The sequence below is a fragment of the Hyperoodon ampullatus genome, assembly GCF_949752795.1.
Source record: "Hyperoodon ampullatus genome assembly, chromosome: 8".
Taxonomy (NCBI): Eukaryota; Metazoa; Chordata; class Mammalia; order Artiodactyla; family Ziphiidae; genus Hyperoodon; species Hyperoodon ampullatus.
The window spans coordinates 115,074,283-115,096,224 of record NC_136921.1 but is presented as its reverse complement, the minus strand read 5'-3'; the positions used below and the strand labels follow the sequence as shown (position 1 = coordinate 115,096,224).

Below are 21,942 nucleotides of genomic sequence, written 5' to 3'. Positions count from 1 at the left end.
GCATTGATTTAGGGATTTTACTGCTAAGAATTGTTTTCAGGGCCTGGTTTTTTTATTTAGCTGTCCGCTTTTATTTTTTACAGACCATGGCCAGAAATGTTAACGTTTTTACTAGAGAATAAAGATAATCTCTCTTCCAGCCAAATGTTATCTGCTATCCTGTTGCTGCTTCAGCTGTGGGACAGTGGGACACAGGAAACTGACAACGAGCGGTCTGCCCAGGGTACCAGCGCCCCCCTTCTTCCTTTGCTGCAAAGGTTCCAGAGCATCATGTGCAGTAAAGATGCCCCCCACACAGAAGGTGACACTCATGTAGGTATCATCACGAGACTTTGCACTTAAGTAGCTCTCTTCATTTCACTTATCCTAAAGGAGTTAGCCTTTTATAAACAAGACCAGAGCACATATCTGGGGAGGTAGTTGCTTCTGGGGGGAGTGTGGTTTTGGCCATTAAAACAGTGAATCAGAGACTTCCCTGGCAATCCAGGGGTTAAGACTCCGTGCTTCCACTGCAGGGGGCATGGGTTCGATCCCTGGTCAGGGAATTAAGATCCCACAAGCTGCGCGGTATGACCAAAAATAAAGAAAAAAACCCGAAGCAAACAGTGAGTCAGGTGTGGGATGGCTATGGCAGGTCATGGGGTGGGTCACAGTTGACACAGCAGAACATCGCATGATCACATTCGGAGTCTTTGCAGCAACTAAGGAGTGACCAGAGCCAGCTGTGTTTTGTAGACCCTGGGCCCTTTGTGTTCATTTTGGATTGTGTATTAGGACCATGTTTCTTAACATATATCAGCTCGTGCTTTTTGAGAGATCCATCTGCTGCCTTGCTGGCCATGCAGTTTTCTTTCTGCTGCGCTGGAGCCCCTGAGCCCTTTGTGCGTTTAGCGCTTTTGTGTTCCCAGCAGCCAGTCGTGTTGTGGTTTGGCTGTGATGGAGCTAACCGAGTTAGTAGCGGCATGAAGATGGGTAAAAATCCTGATGATATTTCAGAAAGAAAGTATGAGAGTCAAGTGCGTTCTTAGGGCGCCTGCGGCGATGACATGGGGCCATGGCGCAGGGGCTCGGCTCGGCTGGCGTGGGAGGGAGCGCGTGTCTGGTTCGGAGGAGCCGTTCTGCCACGATACCTCACCCTGTCTGCGTCGAGGGCAGTTCCTGTGAGTTGGTGTTGACCCTTCCAGGGCCCAGGCGAATCTGCTCTTCCTGCTTTGTCCTCCTCCACGTGCTGTTTATGGACGGCATCCCCATTAGCCAGCGACAGCTGCGTTGGCGGCGTGGAGCCAAGTCTGAAATGCACGCTTTCAGAAAAATATTAGAAAAAGAGCGTTGAAAATAGCGACTCGCTTTGTTGGCCCTTCCCGCTTTGTTGGCCCTTCCTGAGTGCGGGGCACCACGCAGAGAATGTCATGTAAGCCATCACTGTGTTTAGTCCCAGGAAGCTGAGGCCGCTGGCAGAGCAGGGCCTGCCCAGCTCCGCACCCCTGGGGCTGCGGCTTCTTAGAGGTACAAGTCTGATCTTGCAGGTCTTTTCTGGAAAGACTTAGCTATTCCGTTGTGAAGTTGGCAGCCTAATTATTCTTTCACTTTGCAGTCTTTAGTGATAATAAGGCTATTCTGGCTTCAGAAGAATTAGCATTATTACTTAATGTGCAAATACAATTAGCTTTTCTGATGAGTGGGCAGCATTTAGATTAAAGTAAGTGGTTTTTGTTTTCAGTTTTCAAAGCCAGGTTGAGGTACAGTGCTTTGTTCCCAGGAAGACTGCTCTGCGTTCTTTCGAGGGTCCTTGGGGTAGTGAACCTGAGGACGTCGGGCTGTGTCATTTACCTGTGTGGAGTCGGCACACAGGTGACAGATGTGTGCATGTGTGGGCGCCACTGTGTGCGGCGCGTGTATAGATCTCAACGCGTCAGCTGCACTTCTTCCTTGATAGCCAGAAAGGGGCAGGTTTACAGATAATGTCTAACTGTAAATACCAAAATATAGAGAGTGGTTAAAGGCTAACTGTGTTACTTTAATTTTTCCCACCGTCTCTGAAGATGTTTGCTTTTCTTCTCTAGCTTCTGTCTGGCCCTCTGAGCCCCAACGAGAGCTTCCTGAGGTACCTCACGCTTCCGCGAGACAGCGAGCTTGCCATAGACTTACGACAGACCGCGGTTGTTGTCATGGCCCACCTGGACCGCCTGGCCACCCCCTGTATGCCGCCTCTCTGTAGCTCTCCGACCTCTCATAAGGTCAGTGCGAGAGCATTGTTTATCCTCTGTGTGTGTGTTCCTAGGTTCTCATTCTGTACCTGTGTGGAGACTCACTTTCTCTGCTGTTGGGGCGGATTCGGCTTTCAGCTTTTTTTTTTTTTTTTTTTTTTGCGGTATGTGGGCCTCTCACTGTTGTGGCCTCTCCCGTTGCGGAGCACAGGCTCCGGACGCGCAGGCCCAACGGCCATGGCTCACGGGCCCAGCCGCTCCGCGGCACGTGGGATTTTCCCAGACCGGGGCACGAACCCGTGTCCCCTGCATCGGCAGGCGGACTCTCAACCACTGCGCCACCAGGGAAGCCCCCGGCTTTCAGCTTTTAAACATGTATACGCTTTAAGGCGTCGTCAGTGGTCACAGGGGGCGATGAGCAGGCTGAGGCGCACAGCGGTTCAGGACCCACCCTGTGTCCCAGGTTCCAGGTTCAGGGGCACGTCCCTGGAGCGCTCTCCTGCCTTCCCACAACCACATGCCACGCTGTCTCCCTCAGGAGAAAGGTAGCGACGTGTCTGACACTCAGCTGGGTGTGTGGGGGCCTGCTGGTGCAGGCCCACGAGGACCTCACACAGATGCACCGGCCATCACTATGCTGCCCTGTTGTGTCGATGAGAAGGCTGCGTTTGGAGCGGTACCGAACCTTGCCGAGGTCACGCAGAAGAATCCTGGTTTTGAATCCAGATTTTTCTAATGGTTTTCTTTCTTTGTTCTGGCAGCATAAGTACTTTTATTTATTTATTAAATTAATTTTTATTGGACTCTAGTTGATTTACAGTGTTGTGTTTCTGCTGTACAGCAAAGTGCAGATTTTTCTAACTTTTAATGCTTTTTTTCTTTGGCTGAGCCATGTGGCTTGTGGGATCTTAGTTCCCTGACCAGGGATTGAAGCTGGTCCCCGGCCATGAGAGCGCAGAGTCCTATCCACTGGACCGCCAGGGAATTCCTTCTAACTTTTAATGTTTAATACGAGGAGTATTTATTTTATTTTGCAGGTATTTATGTTTTCCAGATAAGTAATACATTCCTATGGTTCAACAATGAAAACTGAATGCAGAGACACCCTGTCACTTCCTCTCCCACTGCCTCCTCACCCTCTTTCCCCACCTTTGCCTCTCACGCTTCTGGTCCCTTATGCATCCTTCCAGTTCTCTCAGCGGTACTGTATTATATTACTTCTGTAGCTTGTTTTTTCACTAAGCCGACTACTGAAGAGCTCTCTGTATAAGTGAGCAGAGCTTCTCTCTTTATTTTTAAAAGAAACTTAGTGTTCCACGTGTGGATGTATCATGATTTTTTAAAATCAGTCTCCTATTGGTGGACACTTGTGTTGCCAGAAGCTTGCTACTCAGGTAATGCTGCGATGGCCCCCCTGTACCTTTGTTCCTCTGTGTGTGCACGCATCCGCAGTGGTGATGTACCCGATGTGGTGGACATGTGAGCTGATGATCCCCGAATTGCTCTCACGTGGCTTCATTCCTCTCACCCCCACCAACAGCAGGGACACTTGTCTCCTAGGCTTGTGCTTAGGCCTTCGGGTCCCTGCCTGTAACGGCAAAGTGGTAACCTGATATGGTTTGAGCATTTTAAAATATGTTTCAGGTCTACTTGTACTACTTTTTAATGGGCTCTGTTAAAATGAAATGCTGTGGAAAAGAAACTTGTTCAGTTACTTCATCTTACCTGCTAACTGAGGCAATATGGGGTATTCTGAGTTATTTTGATGTTGTGAATCAGCTTCTTTCTTTACTTGCTTTATTTTTATCTTACTGTATCTCATTGTTACTCCTTGCATGAATTATTCTTTCTTTTGTCTTAAGAAGGAAATTTTCTTGCTGATATAAAGAAAATGTTTCCTTACTCTGTTGTCTGACAGGGATCATTGCAAGAGGTCATAGGATGGGGGTTAATAGGATGGAAATACTATGCCAATGTGATCGGTCCCATTCAGTGTGAAGGCCTTGCCAACCTGGGGGTCACACAGATCGCCTGTGCAGAGAAGCGCTTCCTGATCTTGTCGAGGAATGGCCGTGTGTACACGCAGGCCTACAACAGTGACACGCTGGTAGGTGCTGGGGCGGGTTGGTGGAGGGGCCTCTTTGCTATGGATGCTGTGGATCTTGTCTTTCTTTCTGTCGGTTGATTTCTGAAGATTTATAAGCACCTGCTCATTGTATATTATTAGTTGTGTTTAAAAATTTTAATCGTGATCATTATTGTCAACATTTTGGGGGCAGAATTTCTCCGTTTTTAAGCTCAGGAAGTCCTTACAGCGCCATTTATTGCCAGCGGCTATTCCCATTTGTAAACTGTAACGTCATTTCACTTTGGGGGCCAGGAAGGTAGTAACAGATGAGGCAGTCGTGGGGCTGGTGGCAGATTGGGCACGTTCCTGTTAAAGGAAGGAACTCTTCACCTCTAGCTGCAAGTTCCCTGTGCAGGGGTGGCCTAGCCATGCCCCGGGGCACGTGGAGGCCGCCCACCTGGTGCTCTTCTGTTGGTGCTGGGCAGGGTGACTGGACGGGTGGCCTGGCAACCACCAGAGGCTCACGTTCTTTCAGTTCGAGAGGAGTTTGTCAACGTAAGGTACTCGGTTGAGGCGAGTCATGCTGTTTTCTTTGTCCTTGGACTGCTTACTAATTTTCTTCCTATTTTTACCTTTTTAGGCTCCACAGCTGGTCCAGGGTCTTGCCTCCAGAAACATTGTAAAAATTGCTGCCCATTCGGACGGTCACCACTACCTGGCCTTGGCAGCCACCGGAGAGGTGTATTCCTGGGGCTGTGGGGATGGTGGACGTCTAGGCCACGGGGACACAGTGTACGTACAGCCTATTCCTGTAACTGCCACACTCTTCTTTTGCGCTGCTGTCACCAAAATAGGGTGGAAAAGAGAAGTGTGGTGAGGTGTTTTGCAGCTCCTCAGACACGTAGGGCTAGGACGGAGAGGGCTGCCGAGGGGGATCAGCGCTCGTGTGGCCCTGGGCAGTCGTGCCCCCAGCACAGGCAGTGATGGCAGCCGGCCTTCGTGTTCCCCTCCCCCAGCTTTTGCTACTCGTGTTGTTAGCGGCCCGCGCCGCACCCTCACCGTGGGGTTTCCTAAAGCAAATCGCACACTCCTCTTCCTTCACTTACAGTCTCCACACCTCTCTGTCAGATGAGGTCCTCGTTTCCTTGAGCCATACTGTCGTTTTCCCAGCTAATAAAATCAAGAGTTTCCTAATACCTTATTTTGCGGAAGCTTTCGATGATCGTCAGAGACCAAGAAATAAAACAGAATGCTTGTTCTGAATGCAGGCTTGTGAAAAGAAAGAGTTCTGACGGCTGCCTCAGAATCAGAGGAGCCCTTTCGTATGTTGCCGTTGAGTGGAGCCTTAGGCTGAAATTGAAGATGCAGCCCCGTTTCAAAGTGGTCAGAGCCGTGAGCAGGGAGTGGGCAGCAGCAGTCGAGAGGAGACGGCCCCGTTCTCCCTGGGGTGGAGGTGGACATCCACCAGGAAGGATCCCAAACCGTGCAGAAAGAGTCATGCATACTGGGTGTTAGCGTTCAGCGGACCTGATATTCCAAACTTGACAGTGTCGTAGGGGACTCAGACAAATGTGGTAAAATGATAGTGAAGACAGGGAATGATGAGTACAGAACTTAGAATTGTTACTCTCAGGTTAGCAGGGGGGCGGGATTAGCATGGAGCACACAGGATCTGAAAGGGTCGAGCTACAGGATGGAGGCATTAGTCTTTTTCCTTTTTTTATGTTATATATAATTAGTAGGCATAAAATATGTTGTGATAAAAAAATAGTTGAGGGCTTCCCTGGCGGCGCAGTGGTTGAGAATCTGCCTGCCAGTGCAGGGGACACGGGTTCGAGCCCTGGTCTGGGAGGATCCCACATGCCGCGGAGCAACTAGGCCCGTGAGCCACAACTACTGAGCCTGCGCGTCTGGAGCTTGTGCTCCGCAGCAAGAGAGGCCACGATAGCGAGAGGCCCGCGCACCGCGATGAAGACTGGCCCCCGCTTGCCACAGCTAGAGGAGGCCCTTTCACAGAAACGAAGACCCAACACAGCAAAAATAAATTAAAAAAAAATAGTTGAAGTTAAGTGCTAGGTTGACTAACTTGTCCATTGCTCGAGGAGTTGAGGGAAGGAAGGGAGACCAGTACAAAGGGCAGGAGTTGCAGAGAAACTTTGGTCGGGGCCGGGGGGCGGTTTGAGACTTGAGCTGAACGGAAGAAGGGGGAAGTGGTGCCAGAGCAGAGTCATTTGTCCCCCTTCCCGTGTGTGCCCCTGCCTCCGTGTGTGTTTATTTTGCAGAAAAGTGGGTCACAAAGTGAGCGAACTGTGTCTTTGGAGAGGCTAGAGTGGGCGTTACCAATCACATCAGACATATTTTAGATTATAGGCGTCGGGCATTTTGCTAATCTTGAAGGTGAAGAATCAACTAGGGAGACTCTTCTGCCCAGTTCATCCTTGCTGTTTCCGACTTTTCATTTGTACAGTATAGATTGCAGTGCGATTAGTAAACCTGGCTCCATCACTCCCTCTCATTTGTTTAACACATACAAATAAATTTCAGCCATGTGTAAGGAGATTTACAAATTCATCAGCTTCCCTTACACAGTCTGGTGAGCTTCACAAGTGCATGCAGCTGGGAGCCACCATAAATGAGACACGGAGCACTTCCATTACCCACCCCCAACCCGCCCCCCACCTTTCTTTGGACCCTTTTGCAGCCAACCCCTGCTCCCCACTTCCAGCTCCTGGTGGCCACTGACCCGCCCTCTGCCACTTGGTCGTCTTCTGTTTCTGGCTCTGTCAGAGAGCGTCATCTTCCCCTGTTGCCGAGTGCTGTCTGTGGATAGGCCACCATTCAGACCACTGTGACCACAGCTGCCGTGGACTTGATCACCTGTGTCTTTAACAGACACTGTTGTTATAGTCTGCTGGATGCCATGCTTGGCATTAGGCGCCCACTTAACAAAGAATCATGGAGGTGGTAGGGGTTTGAATTCTGTATTTCTTAATTATTTCATGAGGCACCTGAAAGGTGACTATCTTTTCACGCTCTGATAGTTTATTCCCAGGAGTGTCACTCATAGGCAGGTCTCAGAAGGGCATTCACGTTTGTGTCTCTTCTCTCCACAGGCCTCTTGAGGAGCCTAAGGTGATCTCTGCCTTCTCAGGAAAGCAGGCCGGGAAGCACGTGGTGCACATCGCGTGTGGGAGCACCTACAGCGCGGCCATCACTGCCGAGGGCGAGCTGTACACCTGGGGCCGCGGGAACTACGGCCGACTGGGCCACGGTACGTCTGCCCTGAGTCAGCTGGAGCGCACAGCATGAGGCTGCCTCTTCTGAGGGACTTGCAGTAACAGTGATCCTATCTTTTTGAAGGTTCCAGTGAAGACGAGGCCATTCCGATGCTGGTGGCTGGGCTCAAAGGGCTGAAGGTCATTGACGTGGCATGTGGGAGTGGTGATGCTCAAACCCTGGCTGTGACGGAGAATGGTATGTGGGGCACCACTGCCCTGGACAGGTTCTCAGGATGAGGAGGGCTGCTCTCTTATAGGGAATGAGCTTTGGAGTCTTTCTTTTTTTTTTGGCTATGCCACATGGCTTGTGGGATCATAGTTCCCTGACCAGGGGTTGAACCTGGGTCTCCTGCAGTGGAAGCGCAGAGTCCTAACCACTGGACCGCCAGGGAAGTCCCTGGAGTCTTTCAGTGAGTGTGCACCTCAGTGTCTTCAGGAGAGGTAGAGAAGTTATGGGACTTGTAACTTCCCGTTACCCAGGGCCAGAGAGCTACCATCCTTCCTGCTTGGGCATTTTACTTTTTAACAAAGAAATGAAAATAAATGGAATAACTGACGTTCTAAGTCGTTTCTGTTTATTGTGATTATATTTCCTAATGTTCAGCCACCCTTGATTCCCTGTGGTAAATCCTGCTTAGTCTTTGTGTATTCACAGTATGATACTTGTTTTTAATTTCAGTTTTATATTTGTGTTCATTAGTGAGATTGTACTCATTTGACACTTTTTGAGGATATATTTATCAGGTTTGATGTTGAACCCCCCATTCCCCCACCTGCTGCACTTGCACAGCTTGTGGAATTCTAGTTCCCCGACCAGGGATTGAACCCGGGCCCTCAGCAGTGAGAGGGTGGAGTCCTAACCCCTGGACTGCCAGGAATTCCCAATGTTGATTTCTTTTTTTATAAATTTATTTTATTTATATTTAGTTTTGGCTGCGTTGGGTCTTTGTTGCTGCGCGCAGGCTTTCTCTAGTTGCGCCGCGTGGGCTTCTCATTGCGGTGGCTTCTCTTGTTGCGGAGCACAGGCTCTAGGCACGCGTGCTCAGTAGTTGTGGCTCGCGGGCTCTAGAGCGCAGGCTCAGTAGTTGTGGTACACGGGCTTAGTTGCTCCGCGGCATGTGGGATCTTCCCGGACCAGGGATCAAACCCGTGTCCCCTGCATTGTGCCACCAGGGAAGCCCTTGATGTTGATTTTTTAAACTGTATTTGTCTCTCAGTATTGTGGGGGTCTGTCCTTCAAATCGTGGGGTCTGTCAGAATTAGCTGGGAGCCTCTCAGCCTTGCTCTCCCACAGAGAGCAACTTTATTTTATCCCTTTATGTAATATTAAATTATACTAACAACTGTTACTGGGAATAAATGCAATCGTACGTTTGGCTTGTGGTCAACACAGCAAGAGTGGTGTGCAGTGGACTATGGGCCCAGTTGCTGTGTTTTATGGAAGCAGTGGAGCTTTTGCTCTGTGTTTAGTAATTAGTGGAAGCAGTATCATTGAGCCCAAACTAGCAAGGGTTAGGATTTTATTATTCATTCAGTTAAAACAAGAAGAAAACTCAGCTTTCCATTTCTTAATTGCTTCTCTATCAACCTGAAGTAGAAACTAGATTTCATTTGGTCAGTAACCACCTGTGTAGTGTCAGCTGTATACATTAGTGGTCTAGATTTTTGTGTGTTACTGGCTATATTGATTATTTGCAGACATTTAGAAGTTTTATTTAGATGTACAGTTACTTTTACTCAAATAACTTGTATTTTTTAGGTCAGGTGTGGTCTTGGGGAGATGGTGACTATGGGAAATTGGGCAGAGGTGGTAGTGACGGCTGCAAAACACCAAAGCTGATTGAGAAGCTTCAAGACTTGGATGTTGTCAAAGTCCGATGTGGAAGTCAGTTTTCTGTTGCCTTGACAAAAGATGGCCAGGTTTATTCATGGGGGAAAGGTGACAACCAGAGACTTGGGCACGGAACAGAGGAACACGTCCGTTATCCCAAACTCTTGGAAGGATTGCAAGGTGAGTGCAAAATGTAAACGTTTAAAGTCATTTGAGGCAGTTGTCTTTAGTAATCTTTTAAAGTTTGCAGGTATTTTTCTTTATCTGACATCTGTGAATGACCCATCATTAGAAGCTTTTATCCACATTTTGATAGGTATAGATAATAAGTGGAAAGTGGTTTGTCTGTATTAAAAAGTGACCTAGAATTATTTTCATCAGATTTCATTTGAAACTTTTAAATTTTGCCGGTGTTGGAGAGTTCTTTTGTTTGTTTGTTTGTTTTTTCTTTTTTTATTGGAGAGTTCTTTTTTGTGGCAAGTACCCATTCATTACCCATTCAGCTGGCCTCAGTGAGATTAACTTCCGTTTGGTGAGGCCGTCTGCTTGCTATGGATATGCATGGTGTTATGGGAGCAAAGAGGGAGATGGGGTTGGGTCAGCCTGGAGTGGTCTTGTTTGAACTTATCCTTGATGGATGAATCTTCTTGTTTGGTTTCAAGGGTGTCCAGCATGCATTCTCAGCAGCTGGGAGGAATGGGAGCCAAGGCATGTAGTTGTGCTTCACAGGTGTCTTGTGAAGTATGGGAGACCTTGGTGATAAGTGTACCAGGTGGGGCCTGTAGTGCTTTATCTCTACACTACAGGGGGTGGGCAGGCTATTTTTTAATGGACCAGATTCTATGTATAATTTTAGGTTTGAGGGCCTTGTGCTGTCTCTCCTGACTACCCAGTCCTGCTGTTGTAGCCCCAAAGCAGCCATAGACAATATGAAAACAAATGCACCTGTGTTCCAATACACCTTTATTCACAGAAACGGGCCTTGGGCTGCATTTGACATAAGGGATGAAGTTTGTTGGATGGCTGCTCTGGATTCTCCTTTATGTTTTTGCTTTTTTGTCAAGGGAGTTTGGAAGTGAGCCTTTTAATTGGGACTTGCCAGTTCCTTTCCCCAGCATTTTTATTTTTATTTTATTTATTTATTTATTTTTTTGCAGTACGCGGGCCTCTCACTGTTGTGGCCTCTCCCGTTGCGGAGCACAGGCTCCGGACGCACAGGCTCAGCGGCCATGGCTCACGGGCCCAGCCGCTCCGAGGCATGTGGGATCTTCCCATCTTCCCGGACTGGGGCACGAACCCGTATCCCCTGCATCGGCAGGCGGACTCTCAACCACCGTGCCACCAGGGAAGCCCCAACATTTTTATTTTAAAGCATGTTAACACTTTGGTGATTTAGAAGTTTTGTGTGCTCATCTGGTGTTTATTATTTTCTAAGTGTCTGAGATAAGTTATAGAGTAATACAATTGGTTGTTTATTATGGAGCTGTATTTCAATTTTATTTGCCTTCTTGTTTATATTCCTTTCATTTAGTAGAGGAAATCAACTTCCTCAGCAAGATTAATTAGATACAGAGGTAGTGTACTATGAGAGTATTTAAGTGACTGTTGATATGTACAGTCATTTGGTAGTTCTTAAAATAGACCTTTGGATAGAATTGCTTCTCTTAATGTAGTAGAGTTCTTTCAGCTGAATTATTTTTTATGTTGACATGTCTGAAAACACCCCTTGTGTTGGTCATGTTAGATTTACTAATAAGCAAAAATACAGTACTTTGCTAACACTATTTAAATAGAAAAAATATATTTTACACTTACATCATTTAACTTTGGAGAGAAATAGATTTTGTTTTAGAAAACTTTCTCACTGAAGAGTGTATTTTGACTTTCACCAAGATAGACCCAGCCTGGGCCATAAAACACGCCTTAACAAATTTAAAAGAAGAGAAATCAAACAATGTCTCCTCTCAGACCACAAAGGAATTGACTAGAAATCAATAACAGAAAATTAGCTGGAAAATCCCAAAATACATAGAGATAAAACAGTATACTTCCAAATAACACATAGGTCAAAGAAGAAATCACAAGAGAAATTTTAAAATATTTTGAACTAAATGAAAGTGGGAATACAAATTTTCAAGATATGTGGGGTGCAGTGAAAGCTTAGATGGAAATTTATAACATCGAATGTATATATTAGAAAAGAAGAAAGATCTAAAATCAGTAATCTTTCTGTACAGCAAATGAAGCCATCAGAGAAATGAAAAGGCAACCTATGAAATGGGAGGAAATATTTGTAGGTCATATATTTGATATGATATATATCCAAAATATTTAAAGAACTCGTACAACTCAACAGCAGAAAAACCCAAATGATCTGATTAAAAAATGGGCAGAGGATCTGAATAGTCATTTTTTCCAAACAAGACATAACGACGGCCAACAGGTACATGAAAAGATGTTCAGCATCACTCATCATCAGTGAAATACATTTAAAAACAGTGAGATATCACCTCATACCTCTTAGAATGTCTGTTATCAAAAAGACAAGAAATAACAAGAGTTGGCAAGGATGTAGAGAAAAGGGAACCCTTGTGCACTGTTGGTGGTACTGTAAGTTGGTGGAGCCACTCTGGAAGACAGTATGGAGGTTCCTCAAAAAATAGAAACAGAAATACCATGTAATCCAGCCATTCCAATTCTGGGTATCAAAAACACTAACTTGAAAAAATATCTGCATCCCCATGTTCATTGCAGCATTATTCACAATAGCTAAGACATGGATACAACCAAAGTGTCCATTGATGGATGGCATATAAAGAAAATGCATATGCGCGCACGCACACACACACACACACACACACTCAGACACCATGAAAGGCTGGTTCAATGTTAAAAAAAAATCAGTTAATGTAATCCATCAAATTGACAGATGAAAGAAGAAAAATCACATGATCATATCAATAGGTGCAGACAAAGCTTTTGACGAAATCCAGCACCCATTTATGATTAAAAAAAACTTTCAGTAAACTAGGAATAAAGGAGACTTCCTCAACTTGTTAAAGACAATCTATAGAAATCCTACAGCTAATGTCATACTTAATGGTGAGAAACTCAAAGCCTTTCCACTAAGATCAGATACGAGGAAAGGATGTCCCGTCTCACCATTCCTTTTCAAAATTATACTGGAAGTTTTAGCTAATGCAACAAGACAAGAAAAGGAAATAAAAGCTATACAGATTGAGAAGGAAGAAATAAAACTGTCTTTGTTCACAAATGACATGATTGTTGATGTGGAAATTTTGAAAGAATTGGCCCCAAAACCCTCCTGGAACTAACAAGGTTGCAAGATGGTTGCAAGATGGTTAATATGCCAAAGTTAATTGTTTTCTTATATACAAGCAGCAAACAAATGGAATTGAAATTAAATACACAATACCATTTGTATTAGCATCCAAAGAATGAAATACATAGGTGTAAGCCTAACAAAATACGTGTGAGATCTATATGAGGAAAACTACAAAACTGATGAATGAAATCAAAGAAGAACTTTATAAATGGAAAGATATACTATGTTCATTGATAGGAATACTGAATATTGCCAAGATGTCAGTTCTTTCAACTTGATCGATAGATTCAATGCAATCCCAATCAAAATCCCAGCAATTTATTTTATGGATATCAAAAAACTGAGTCTAAAGTTTGTGTGGAGAGGTGAAAGACCCAGAATAGCCAACACAATATTAAAGGAGAACAATGAGTGGGAAGACTGATACTGCCCAACTTCAAGACTTAACTGTAAAGCTGCAGTGATCAGGACAATATGGTATTGGCTAAAGTATGAACTAATAGATCATTGGAACAGAAGAGAGAGCTCGGAAATAGATCCACATAAATGTACTTAACTGATCTTTGACCAGAGGAGCAAAGGCAATACAATGGAGCAAAGATCGTCATTTCAACAAATGATGTTGGAACAACTGGACAGCCATGTGTGCAAAAATGAATAATAATGGGAGGCTAAACATCTGTTGGGGTAGGGAGTATATGGGAAATCTCTGCCTTCTTAGTTTTACTGTGAACGTAAAACTGCTCTAAAAACATAAGAGTCTTTTAAAAAAAGAGTGCACTTTACATGGTTATACATTGGGACAGGAGAATATGATCTAGTAGTTAATTAAAAATACACTTATCGTTTTCTGAATGAAAATCTGAATAAGGATGAGAAAAATGAACAGATCCTTTTCATACCCTAGCATTATTTTATTTGCAGGCTATAGGGCTTAATCAATTGTAGCTAGTAAAACACAACAGGGGTTTTAGTAATGTACACAAGGCAGATGAATTGTGAATAATATTAAAGCAATGAATTATCCTTTAGAAGTTGACATTAAATGCCTTCTGACCTGAGTGGCCTAAAGTAAATATCTTTATTGCAACAGAAGTCATAGGCATGAACCTGTATCTGCATCCCTCTTTCCTCCCAGGGAAGAAGGTGATTGATGTAGCTGCAGGCTCCACCCACTGCCTGGCCCTGACTGAGGACAGTGAGGTCCACAGCTGGGGGAGCAATGACCAGTGCCAGCACTTTGACACCTTGCGTGTGACCAAGCCAGAACCTGCTGCGCTGCCAGGACTGGATACCAAACACATAGTTGGGATTGCCTGCGGACCTGCCCAGGTACTGAGTAGATGGCTTGGTATTTTGTAGAATTTTGGTTTCCCAGAGTTCATTGCTAGTATGTAGAAGTACCATTGCCTTGTGTGTTTAGTCCTTAATATCCTGTAGTTGTACTAAACTCATTTATTAGTTCTAGGAGCTTCGCTGTGATTCCTTGGGGTTTTCTTCAGAAACAGTTCTGTTGTCTGTACATAGAGACAGTTTTATTTTACAATACGTATGCCTTTTCTTTCTTTTCCTTGCCTTATTGCACTGGCCAGGACTTCCAATATGATGTTGAGTAAGAGTAGGGAGGGGGTGCACCCTTGCCTTGTTCCTGATTGTAGGGGGAAGGCATTCAATCTTTCACCATTAACTGTGATGTTAGCTGTATGTTTTTTTGTTTGTTTGTTTGTTTTTGGTAGATGCCTTATTAAATTAAGGACGTTTCCTTTAACTCCTACTTTTTTCAAGTTTTTCTTTTTTTTAAATCCTGAGTGATGTTAAATTTTGTCAGATGCTTTTTCTTCTCACGTGATATGATCACGTTTTCCTTCTTTAGTCTGTTTATATAGTGGAATACATTGACTGATTTTCAAATATTGACCAAACCTTGTGTTTTTGAGATAGTCCCCACCTGGTCATGGTGTATTATTCTTTTTTTATATTGTGGGATTTGATTTGCTAATACATTGTTGAGGATTTTTCTGTCAGGACTCTTCAGAGATACTAGTTTGTGGTTTTTTTAGTGCTTTCTTGTCTGATTTTTTATCTGGGTAAAACTGGCCTCATAAAAAGTGTTGGCAAGTGTTCCATCCTCTTCTGTTTTCTGGAATGAGTTGTGTAGAATTAGTGTCATTTCTTCTTTAAATGTTTTTCTATGAATCCATAGGAGCCTGGGGATTTCTTTCTCAAAAGATTTTTAACCACAAATTCAATTTCTTTAATATAGAATTATTCAGAGTGTTTCCTCTTGGGTGAATGTTCCTGGTTTGTGGTACTCAAGGTATTGTTCCATTTCATCTAAGTTCCCCAGTTTTTATGTATAAAGTTTTCCTTATTAGTGTCCTCTTATTGACCTTTTGAAGTCTTTGGGTCTGCAGTGATATCCCTTCTTTCATTCCTGATATGGGTAATTTGCGTCTTTTCTCTTTGCCAGTTTTGCTGGATGTTTATCCATTTTGTTGCTCTTTTCAAAGAACTAGCTTTTGGTTTCATTAATTTTCTGCTTGTTCTTCTGCTTTCAATTTCATTGGTTTCTCCCCTTGTCCCTTTTTTCACTCTTCAGCTTGCTTTGGCATCACTTTACTGTTTTCTTTCTTCAGGAGGAAGCTTAGGTTGTTGACTTTAGACATTTCTTCTTTTGTAATAGATAAGTGCTTGATGCTGTAAATTTTCCTCTAAGCAGTGCTTTAATTGCACCCACAAATCTTGATTATTTTCATTTTTGTTCAGTTCAAAATATTTTCTGATTTCTTTTGTGGATTGCTCTTTGACCTATGGATTAAGTATGTTTAGTTTCAGAGTGTTTGGAGATCATTCCATTATCTTTCTGTTACTGGTTTCTAGTTTAATTCCATTGTGGTTAGAGAATAAACTCTATATGATTTCAATTCTTATAGATTTAAGGTTTGTTTTATATCTCAGAATGAGGTTTGTTTTATATCTCAGGCTGTGTTCTCTTAGTGAATGTTCTGCATGTGTGCTTAAAAAGAGTATTTTGCTGCTGATATATTTTGCCATTATTGGGTGAAGTGTTCTATAAATGTCAATTAGACCTAGTTCATTGATGGTATTATTCAGTTTTTCTAGATCCTTGCTGATTTTCTGTTTGTTCTGTCTCCTTTTGTGGAGGGTGGTGTTGGTATCTCTAAGAATAGTTGTGGATTTGTCCATTTCTCTTTTTGGTTCTGTCAGTTTTTCTTATTTTTTTTTGTGGTACGTGGGCCTCTCACTGGTGTGGCCTCTCCTGTTGCGGAGCACAGGCTCCGGACGCACAGGCCCAGCGGCCATGGCCCACGGGCCCAGCCGCTCCGCGGCATGTGGGATCCTCCTGCACCGGGGCATGAACCCGTGACCCCTGCATCGGCAGGCGGACTCTCAACCAGGGAAGCCTGTTTTTTTGTTTTTTTTTTTTTTTAAATGCTCTTGATCATTAAAAAAATTAGGGTAAAACATACAGTGACGTTAAGTATATTCACAGCATTGTGTTACCATCACTACTATCCATCTCCAGAACTTTTTCATCATCTCAAACAGAAACTCTGTACCCATTAAACAGTAACTCTCCATTTCTCGTCCCCTAGCCCCTGGTGACCTGAAATTTACTTTCTGTATCTATGAATTTGTCTATTCAAGGTATCTCATATAAGTGGAATCACATAATATTTGACCATTGGTGTCTGGCTTATTTCACTTAGCATAATATTTTCAACATTGATTCATGTTGTAGCATGTATCAGAATTTTTTTTTAAGGCTTAATAATAAAAATACATAACTCCCACATTTTGTTCATCCATTCCTCCTTCAGTGGACACATGGGTTGTTTAATCTCTTGGCTATTGTGAATAATGCAGCTATGAATATTAGTGTAGAAATATCTGTTTGAGTCCCTGCTTTCGGTTTTTTTCAGTATATATCTAGGAGTGGAATTGCTGGATCATTATGGTAACTCTGTTTAAATCTTTGTGGAACTGCCTTACTGTTTTTCCACAACAGCTGCATGATTTTTACATTCCCACCAGATACACACAAAGGTTTCAATTTTTCCACATCCTTGTCAACACTGGTTATTTTCCTTTTTCTTGTTTTTTTTAAGGCCATCCCAGTGGGTATGAAGTGGTATCACATTGTGGTTTTGACTTGCACTTCCCAAATGGGAAAGATGTTGAGTATCTTTTCATGTGCTTGTTGACCATTTGTATATCTTTTTTGGAGAAATGTATTCAAGTTCTTTGCCCATTTTTGAATTAGGTTTTTTTTTTTTTGGAGTTGTAACAGTTCTTGTTATATTGTGGGTATTAATCCCTTATCAGGTATATGATTTACAACTGTTTTTTCCCCATTCTGTGGTTTTCTTTTTATACTGTTGATAGTGTTCTTTTATGCACAAAAGTTTTAGTTTTTCTTCTGTTGTCTGTGCTTTGGGTGTCATATATATCTGAGAAATCCATGGTCATGTAGATTTTCCAGTCTTTTTTTCTAATAGCTTCATAGTTTTAGGTCTAATATTTAGGTCTCTGATCCATTTTGACTTTATTGTCATATATGGTGTAAGATAAGGATCAAAGGATTTTGCAGTTTTCCCAGCACCGTTTATAGAAAACATTGTTCTTTCCCCATTGAATGGTCTTGGCACTTGTTGAAATCATTTGACCATATAGGCAAGGGTTTATTTATGGACTCTCTATTCTATTCCGTTGGTCTGTAAGTGTGTCTTTATGCCAGACCTACACCGTTGTGATTACTGTAGCTTTGTAGTGAGTTTTGAATTAGGAATTGAGTCTTTTTCCAACTTCATTATTCCTTTTCAATATTCCTTTGGTTATTTGGGGTACCTTGAGATTCCACATGAATTTTAGGATGGGTTTATCAATTTTTGTCTTACGTATTTTGAAACTCTTTTGTTTGATGCATACGCATTTTGGATTGTTCGGTTGTCTTGGTGAATTGACCCTTTAATTGTTGTTCAGTGTCCCCACTTTATCCCTGCTTTTCCTTGCTCTGAAGTCTCTTTTGTCTGATTTTAGTGTAGGTACTCCAGTTTTATTTTAGTTTAATTAGTGTTTGAGTACTATAACTTTTCCATCCTTGTATTTGAAAAAGTTTTAAGCAGTCTGTATTTTAGTCCCTTTGCCTTTCCATTAAAATTTAGAATAATCATGTCTACATTTGCAAACATATCTTGCTTGGATTTTAGTAGGGATCGTGTTCAACCTGTTACCAGCGTGTGGAGAACTGACTTTTTTGCTACATTGAGGCTTCTACTCTATTAAAATGTTCTGTCTAAACATTTCTTTGCATCTTCTTGATTCCATTTATCAGTGTTCTCAGCATTCAAGTCCTGTCCATGTTTTGTTAAATTTACTTCTTTAACTTTTAACCCACCTGTCTCATTATGCGTATAGTGAACTTCTTGGGTGTTATGTGTAGTTGCATTTTTTTTTTATCCTTGTCAATCTGTCTTTTAATTGGTGTATTCAGATCATTTACATTTACTGTAATGGACATGTATAGATAAAGGGCTTCCATTTTGTTGTTTGGCTTTTGTCTATTTTCTATTATTTGTTCCTCTCATTTGCTTCTTTTGTTTTTTGGGGGGATAAATGAACATTTATTTTAGTATTTCATTTACCTTTATTTATTTTGAGTGTGACTATTTCTTTTTATAGGTTTTTATTTTTTGTGGTTGCTCTAGGAGTTACTGTATACTACATCACTCTTTGCAGGCTACTTAGAATCAGTATTTTACTACTTTAATTGGAACGTAGAAACCTGTTGTTTAATTTTTAAGTGCTTGGAGATTTTTCCAGTTATTTACATCTGATTTATTCTTATTGATTTCTAGTTTGTGTTCTTGGTTTTCAGCTTAATTTTATTATGTTACGAGATCATACTCCATATGATTTCAGTTCTCGTAAATAAAATTACTTTATGTCATAAATATGGTTTATCATGGTGAATGTTCCTTGCATCCTTGAAAACTTTGTGCATTTTGCTCTTTGGGTGAAGTGTTTTTATAAGTGTCATTTTTATCTCATTCACTGATGGTTTTGTTCATTTCTTTTAAATCCTTACTAATTTTCTGTCTACTTGTTCTGTCTTTAGGAGGGTAATCTTGATATCTTGAACTACAAATGTGGATTTATCTGTTACTCTTTCATTTCTCTGAGATTTTACTTTCATGTGTTTTATGGTTCTGTTGTTAGGGGGCATATACATTCATTATTGTTCTGTCTTCTTTGTGAATTGAGCCTTTTATCATTATATAGTGTCCCTCTTTAGCCCTGGTAATTTCCTTCCTCTGAAGTCTACTTTGTCTGATATTAATAAGCCACTTTCCATCCCTTTACTAAGCCACTTTTATCTTTATATTTAAGGTAGATTTCTTGTAGATACTGTATAGTTAGGTTCTATTTTCTTACATCCTGATGATCTCTGTTTGTTTTTATGTTCAAACCCATTTAAATTTAATGTCTACCATTGTTTATTTGTTTTTTGTTTGCTCTCACCTTTTTGTTTCTTTATTCTTTCTTGACTTTTTTTGGGGTTAGTTGAATAGCTTTTAGTGTTTAATTTTAGCTTATTGAGTTGCTTAATTTTGGTAGTGAAAAGATTGTTGAAAAACTTTTTACCTGTTTATTTGTGGCAAATGAGATGGGGTAGTGAAATGAGAGAAAATTGGAAACTGTTAGCATGTGAGTTAGATAACTGAAGGTGCTTGTGCATTTGGGACAATCAGAGGGATGAATGAGTAGTAACCTAGGGCATCTTCGTCATTCATAATGGTGAATCTCTCGTGTGGAACAGGCTGATCGGTGCATGTGTAGATTCATTTTAGGTTCTTGTGTTTCTTCCACAGAGTTTTGCTTGGTCATCTTGTTCTGAGTGGTCCATTGGCCTCCGTGTCCCTTTTGTGGTGGACATCTGCTCAATGACTTTTGAGCAGTTAGACCTCCTACTACGGCAAGTGAGTGAGGGGATGGATGGCACTGCTGACTGGCCCCCACCCCAAGAGAAAGAGTGTATGGCTGTGGCAACACTGAATCTTCTACGACTTCAGGTATTTTCCTTTCCCTCATTTTATAAGTGTCTTACGCGTTTGTAATGATGTTTATGCATATTAAAGGGTATGGGGTTTAGCCTGTTGAATGAACTGCTAATGAAAATTTTAACGTGTTTTAAAGTCAGATTATGATGGAGTGTAATGTGTATGAGGCTTAAAAAAATTCAGTCTAGTTATTTTGCGCTTACCCTGGAAGTCAGTCTCTGCATGCAGGTAAGAGCGTATATGGACTGTGTTATTACTGCTAAATTCAGCTTGTTGGCATTCATCAGGGAGTCGGTCTTGAATTTCCTGTTGCTGTGTGTGGAGAGGTGACTGGGCGAGACGGTAGGTGACTGGGAGATCAGCTGGAGGTGGTCGCCAGCCTCTCCTCTGGACTGAGAGGGGAGCCCCATTCAGGAAGCTCTGCGTCCTGCACGAGTACCTCCGCTTCCTCAGGGGGAAGGTTAAGTTTAAATATCAGAAGAAGAAAAGCTACAGAAATTTTTTTTCCAAGTAGAACTGTAGCTAAAATCTTTGATCATCATGTTTTTCTTTGTCATAAAACCCTATGACTTAATGTTAAGAGAACAGTTTTTCTCACCAAAGTAATTTTCCCCCTTTATAATGTGAGGGTTTCTGTGTGACCCATCATGTACCCCTTCTGTTCCCTCCCCTTTTTTGTCTTGGCTTCCAGAAAGCACAGAACTGAATGTAATGTTTAGTTGCAAAATGGAATTAGCAGAAGTTTGGAGAGTGCCTCCCTTGCCCGAAGTCTTCTGTAGGAGCTCATTTAGCAGGACATCTGTGGTGTAGTATCCTAGTCATGGATCCACCCAGTTTTTTGTTGCTTCCCATGGTCTCCTAGTGACATTGCTGCTCTGGTCAGTGCTGTGGAGAAAGACTTTGTACATGTCCTAGGCTCTATTTCATTTGGTCCACATTTGCCTCATGTCATCTGTTTTTCCACTGCTTTGTTCTCTCTGTCGAGGTCTTTGTTTTAGTTGTGTCTTTTAAAAAATTGACTCATAAAGCTCAGTTCTTAAAAAGAATACAATTTGAGAGTTTTTATTCACTATGTGGATTTAATCTTTTACAATTATTGTGATTACTAATGTATTTGAATTCAGTCTTGGCGTAAGTGTTCATCATTTTATTATCTTTTGAACAAATTTCTAAAAATTTTTTTTCCTTTCAAATCCCTTTAATTGTTCCTAAGTTGTGAAATTTTGATTTCTGGACATTAATCATGTTACAAAAAAATTTTAATATTTGTTAATTCCACAGAGTGTTAAGTTAATCAATACTTCTCTTCCTGAAAAACATAGGGGTTATAGGATGCATTAAACCTGAACTCCCCTTTCCATCTTCAGTATTTGAATTGTTCAATAGTCTGTTGTTACATTGACTCCAAGGCACACTGTTTTTTTGTGTGTGCTGCTAAAAAGAAAAGCGCTCCAAATTGCAATGTGTAAGATACATTCTGATTTTAGAGTTGTTAAGAAGTGAAAGAAAATACCTCTTAGGATTGGTGAAATATAGTAATTATTTTTAAACTTTCCTTAATTATTATCATAATCATTTTTTAAGAGGACATACTCAGACATATAGCCTTTTTTTTTTTTTTTTTTAAACCAATTTGTTTTGTCATTTTTACTTACATCACCTCCCTCCTGGGTACCTCCTTCAGTAGGTTTCTTCCTTAAGGTCTGTGAGTTACAACCTCTGAAAACTTTGTTCCCTTTAACACCTCTTAAGATAATTTAATGGGGCTTAGCTCTTTAGGTTATATGTAATTTTATAAGCACTTTGAAGAAAACACTTTGAAGATGTTCTGCCACCTTTTGACCTTTATTTTTGCCAATGAGAAATCTTATATTAGTGCAATTGTTGTTTCTTTGTAGCTAATTTGTCTTTCTCTTTGGTAGCCTTTTAGATTTTTGTCTTTGTTTTATAATTTTAATACATTATGTCTAGGTCAGGATTTATTCTTGTACATATAATTTGAGATTATGATTCTTGTTCAATCTGAGATTACTTATCTTTGTTAAGTTTTGAAAAATCTTCACTGTTTACCATTGGAATTGCTCTCTCCTTTTTTTGTACCTTTCCCCTTGGAAAAGTCCTACTAAATGC

At 41.9% G+C, this 21,942-nt stretch overlaps 1 protein-coding gene across 1 annotated transcript in view; it reads left to right on the top strand.

Moving 5' to 3' along the window:
* HERC2 (HECT and RLD domain containing E3 ubiquitin protein ligase 2) overlaps positions 1-21,942 on the top strand; it is a 222,286-nt gene that overhangs the window by 45,070 nt on the left and 155,274 nt on the right. Inside the window, exons 8-16 of the mRNA XM_079710369.1 lie at positions 141-312; positions 2,064-2,237; positions 4,126-4,314; positions 4,916-5,067; positions 7,389-7,546; positions 7,636-7,749; positions 9,313-9,564; positions 13,869-14,062; positions 19,624-19,824. Of these exons, the coding sequence (XP_079566495.1) occupies positions 141-312; positions 2,064-2,237; positions 4,126-4,314; positions 4,916-5,067; positions 7,389-7,546; positions 7,636-7,749; positions 9,313-9,564; positions 13,869-14,062; positions 19,624-19,824 (1,606 nt within the window). The remainder of the gene's footprint in view (positions 1-140; positions 313-2,063; positions 2,238-4,125; positions 4,315-4,915; positions 5,068-7,388; positions 7,547-7,635; positions 7,750-9,312; positions 9,565-13,868; positions 14,063-19,623; positions 19,825-21,942) is intronic.